The 5,204-nt window shown below is 51.7% G+C and overlaps 1 protein-coding gene across 1 annotated transcript; it reads right to left on the bottom strand.

The window, feature by feature from the left end:
* Nucleotides 1–261: 261 nt before the first annotated feature.
* LOC124236424 (granzyme B-like) lies at nucleotides 262–3,544 on the bottom strand. The gene is made up of 5 exons (XM_046655427.1): nucleotides 3,450–3,544; nucleotides 2,235–2,382; nucleotides 1,594–1,729; nucleotides 1,133–1,390; nucleotides 262–478 (listed from the first exon to the last, which is right to left on the bottom strand). The coding sequence occupies exons 1-5, from the start codon at nucleotides 3,502–3,504 to the stop codon at nucleotides 317–319; spliced, it is 759 nt and encodes a 252-aa protein (XP_046511383.1). The 5' UTR covers nucleotides 3,505–3,544; the 3' UTR covers nucleotides 262–316.
* Nucleotides 3,545–5,204: the final 1,660 nt, after the last annotated feature.

The raw sequence follows: 5,204 nt of genomic DNA, 5'->3' as shown, positions 1-5,204 counted from the left end.
AGCCCTTCCCGCTCAGCTAGGAGACTTTTATTTAGTTACTGGTGTCATTCTGGATCAGCTCCAGAGAAGGTGGGCTGGTTCCTACAGTTAGAGGCTTTTCATGGTTTTCTTTCTTTCTTTTTTTTTAAAGATTTTAGCTTTTTCCTTTTTTTTCTCTCCAAAGCTGCCCAGTACATAGTTGTATATTCTTAGTTGTGGATCCTTCTAGTTGTGGCATGTGGGATGGCCCCTCTGCATGGCCTGATGAGCAGTGCCATGTCTGCGCCCAGGATGCGAACATGCAAAACCCTGGGCCGCTGCAGTGGAGCGCAGGAACTTAGCCACTCTGCCACAGGGCACGCCCCTTCATGGTTTTCTTTATCCAGGGCAGGAAACTCGAGACTTTGGTGAAGGCCTGTGGAGGAATCCCGCCTATTCGTCCATAGGAGACAATGCCCTGAATCACGTTCTTACACACGAGAGGGCCCCCGGAGTCTCCCTGTGGAGAGAGAGCAGGGAGGACTGAGTCCATGCTCTCCTGGGTCCTGCCCACCTGCATCCCAAACGCCCTCTCAGTGAAGGCCGCCTGGCCTGGCCTCCATGTGGGAGATCAGAGAGCAGGGCAGGCCCCTGTGGGCCCCTCAGCTGCCCAGTCCTGACCCTGGACGTTGTCAGGACTTCATTTCTCTCAGGGGGCGGCTCCCTCTCCTCCCCGCTCTCCTGGATCCTCCCCCATGAGGGCGCTGTGGGACTGTGCTTCCATCTACCATTTAAGGACATGGAAGCAGGCAGGTGAGGCCGACACTCAGCGTGGAAGGTGAGCCATTTAACCAAGATGGGAGCCAGCTCTGAGGAGCCACCTGATTTGACTGCTGCACACCCAGGGAGCAGTTTTCTAACACCTGTGCCCAGCGTGGAGCAGAGTGTTGCAAATTCATCTTCCAGATGGAACATCATGTCTGGATGCATCTCAGGCCCCTGGTGGGCTCCCAGAAGGCCTGTGACTCCCCACTTTGGCTTCTCCCCACTTCTCTTCCCAGGAGAAAGATCAAAGTACAGAGGGTGAAGGAGTGAACCCCTCCCACTGCTTGGGTTTGAAAGTTCCAAAACACCCCTCTCCCCAGAGCGAAGCTAGGTAGATGCCCAGTCTCACCTTAAAGGAAGACTTCTTTTCCTTCGGGTCCCCCGCACACAGCTGAGTGGTACTGTTGTACTTTTGTAAGTAGGATTCGCACTCCTGGTCCTGCTGCACGGTCAGCTCCACCTCCTGCAGAGTGTCTGATGCTCTGCCATTTGGGGCGACTCTCCCCCAGCCGGCCACACGGCACACCTCTCCGGGCCTCACCTGGGCTGTGCCCCTGGGCAGGTTGAGGGGCCACACAGCTTCGGTAAGCTTGGCCCTTCTCTCCAGCTGATAAGAGGCAAGAAAGTCCAGCTCAGCCACTGGTCTCCTGTCGCCTGGACACTGCGATGGGTCTGCACTGACTTCCCTCTCCCATGAGCCACTGGGACTAGCCAGGTGACCGGGATGGGAAGGAGGGGAGGGACAGGTCCCAGTGGGAGGGGAAGCAATCTGGACCCAGGACAGCAAGAGCAGCGGGGAGGTTCCCTTACCTTTAGTAACATGATGTCGTTGGCGAAGTTCTTAGAATTATAGTCTGGGTGGGGGATGGCTTCCTTCACAGGGATGACCTGCTGGGTCCTCTCCTGCTTCTGGATGTTGTGGGCCCCCAGGGTCACCTTGATTGAGCTACACAGAAAGCAGGGTGGGGATGCAGGGGGCTTGGAGTCAAAGGAGATCCAGCCCATGAGCCATGAAGGGCAGGTGACAGCTGGGGCAGGGCAGGGCTGCAGGTAGGAGATTGGAAACAACAGGAGTACTAGCCAGTGGGTGATTCTGAGAGGGGATTCTGGGAGCTTTGTAGGTGCTCAGTCAATATTGTGAAAGGACTCTGAGTTTGCCTTTTGACCCTAGTGCATGGTTTCATCCTCCACAGCTGCTCCATTTGACCAGTGTGGTCTCTCTTCTCAACTGGGCCAGTAGCTCTCACCTCTGACCCTTTGACTACAAATCTTCCCTGTCCTATTTCTCAATATCCATAACCCAGGCATGCTCTCAGATGGCTCCTCTCATGAGCTCTCATGGCCTTGAGTTCCCAGGAGCCGGCGGAACTCCCCTGGGCTGCAGGCCCTGGGCAGAGAACTGGAGTCCCTGTAGGGGTCTCAGGAGGTGTTCATGGTCTTTGGTGCCTCACCTTCCCCAGCAGTGAGCAGCCGTCAGAACAAAGTCCTGTTGCACGAGGACACCGCCACAACCGTCCTTTGCCTCTTCAACCAGAAATTGAACGAATGCCATGTAGGGTCGAGAGTGGGGCCTGGCCTCATGTCCCCCGATGATCTCCTCTGAAGGAAAAGTCTTATCTACTTGTGCACACCCAGTGAGTCCACCAGGCATGTGTCACCTTGACGGCAGGACTGCTGGGCATCTGGGAGCCCGAGATGGCCTGGAGTTGAGAGGGGCTGGGGTGGGGCTTTCCCTCTAGAAAAAGGAAGAGGAGCAGGCTTGGCCTGTGAATCTGTCCTCCACAGATAATTGGAGGTGAGCATATGCATATTAGGGACAGCAAAGTCCTAGAGGCTCCTGTGAATTCCTCTCCTGACTTTGCTTTGTTTCAAGAGCCTTTCCAAGGCCCTGTTGCCCTGTGATGTCTGGGATGATGCTGTTTCCAGTGGCCAGGACTGAGGTTTAGGGATCTAGATGTTGTCATAGCCTGTTTCCCATGGCCCGACGCATAGTGGGGGCCCAAAGCTGTTTGTTGGCTGCATGAAGGAATGGCCCCCGATGGGCCTGAAGGAGAGTTTGTAGGGCCAGTGCTTGTGGGATTCTGGAAAGCAGAGAAGTTCAGGTCCACAAACAGTGGCTCCATCCTGGAAAGAAGGGAGCTGCTAAAGACCTGGGAAGAAAAGCAGAGCTGGAGAAGGGACCGAGGGGCCTTGGGACTGAGCAAGGCACCAGCAGTCCTCTGGGGACAGTGGTCCCACCAACTCCGGGGTCTGCAGAGCTCAGACTTCTCTCCTAAGCAGACGCTGAGGGGAGCATCTGTGTCATCCCAGACCTGGAAGCCAGGCCCACTCTGCCCTGTGCAGGGGAATTGATTATTTTCTCTTTTCCAGTTTCCCTCCCTCTGCCATGCACTTCCAGTTAAGTTCCACTTTGCAGATGGCAAACGTGGGGCCTAGGGAGGGAATAGCACCCACTGGCTGTTCTTGAGAACTGCCTTCTCCCCTGACATTCTTGTTGGTAGCTTATCCAGCGTCATACATGGGATTCTGAGGTGGGACGGGAGCTGGGATTCAGAATGTTGCTGGTGGATAGACGGATCAGGGATGTGCAGAAGGGGCAGGAGATGTGTGCCCACTGTCATTTGGGGGCAGGGGTTGGGCATCTGAGGGCGGGGGTGGTCACTCACCTGCCTCTGCCCCAGGGGACACTAAAATGGCCAGCAGGAGCAGGAGAGGCTGCATCTTTCCAGGAAGGTTGCCGAGGTCGGAGAGTCTGGTGCTTCCTCCTTGCTGTCTTTTAACCCCCAGGAGAGGAAGGATGTACAGATGGGATCAGTGACCTCAAGTCCCACTGTGGTTGTGTGGTGCTTCATCAGAGACGGCTTTCTATGAAACCTTCCCCGCCCCCACTCCTGCTGCCTGATTATGTCCTCTGGATGGTTATGTGACAATCATGCAGTGACCACACCAGAACCCACAGTGGATGACTCAGGGCGGACCACCTGTTGCAGCCTAGAGCAGGAACCCAAGGGTACAAAGTGGAGACTTTGGGCTGTGGTATCAACCAGTACAGGTATTAGAGCCCCTGAAACCTGAGTCCCCAGTGATAGAACCACCAATGCCTCATTTCTGTGTTGCTAAGTCCATCAGGATTTCCTCAGCAGATGTGTGTTTGAGTCCTTCTCTGTGCCGTGACCAAATGTAATGGAGATGTGTCTCCTTCCCTTAGACAGCTGTCTGTCTGGTGGAGGAGAGAGAAGCATCAGTGACCAGAGCACTGTATGGGAAGGGCCATAGCAGAGGGATGCAGAAGATGAGAACAAAGCATGGCCACCATCTACCAAATCCATGTAGCAACCTATTCATCAGCACAGCTTCCTTCCTAGGGGATTTTTAACATCTTTTTTAAGTTACAAATGCTCAGAGTGATAGAGTCCGTCTCTCTTGTCCATGTCTTTAACAAAAGTCCTACACTTGACATTTATTGGCCTAAATTAACAAATCGTTATGACCCTAGGAATTGAACCCACTTATTGACTCAAGCCTGGGTCAGTCTCCTTTGGGTAGGCTGGAGTCAGTCCCACCCAAACCACATGGACTAAGACTGGGAAAGGGCTGAGTCCCCAGAGGAAGTTCAGATGACTACATTGCCGATACCATGTGAAGTGAGAAAGCTTACCAGGCAACCAAAGACCAGTAATTATCCTTTCTGGATTCTCTGTTCTCCATCTAGAGAGCCACACTTCTGATGGAGCTGGCCCGGCACGTAATAGACTCTCATTTGCTCAACAAACTCTGCCGATGATCTTGCTATGATGGAAGTGAAGGAGTGTTATTTCTAAACAGCCCAAGTCCAATCCTGTTCGGAGAACAACTAAGCATATCTGAGTGCTTAGGGCCTGGTGATTTAAGTTTCCCTCTGTACATTATCTGTATTTTACAATTTTTCTACGAAGAATATTCTGTATCAAAATACCTTGATTCCAGTGTAAATATTCTGTTTATCAAACCAAGCACATTTATCAAACCTCTACCTTTTTGCACCTAGCTTACCCAGTAGCAGACATTTTAAAAATAAAATCACTTTTCTGGTTATAGTGGTGATAAGTGTTCATTAAGAAAATTTGGAAAGTAGAAAGGAACAATGCCACTCCTTTTCCTCTCACCAGCAGACAGCCTGTTACCATGAGCAGTGCATTTTAAATACTTGGGATCATATTATATATACAATACAGTTCTCTTTTTGTCCTCATTTAACTCAACAATTTAAGCATCTTCCTCATGCCCCTAAAAATCTGGTAGTCAATATCACTATAGTACTTCTTTCCCAGATACTAAAGAATTCAACATGCAATTATTTCCTAACATTGTTGGAAAATTTTAAAAATAATTTAAGCGAAGAGGAAACAATTAACATTACCTGATTTGCCATCACTCATTGA

The sequence above is a fragment of the Equus quagga genome, chromosome 2, assembly GCF_021613505.1.
Source record: "Equus quagga isolate Etosha38 chromosome 2, UCLA_HA_Equagga_1.0, whole genome shotgun sequence".
NCBI classification, from domain to species: Eukaryota; Metazoa; Chordata; class Mammalia; order Perissodactyla; family Equidae; genus Equus; species Equus quagga.
This window is presented reverse-complemented; position numbering and strand designations above follow the sequence as displayed.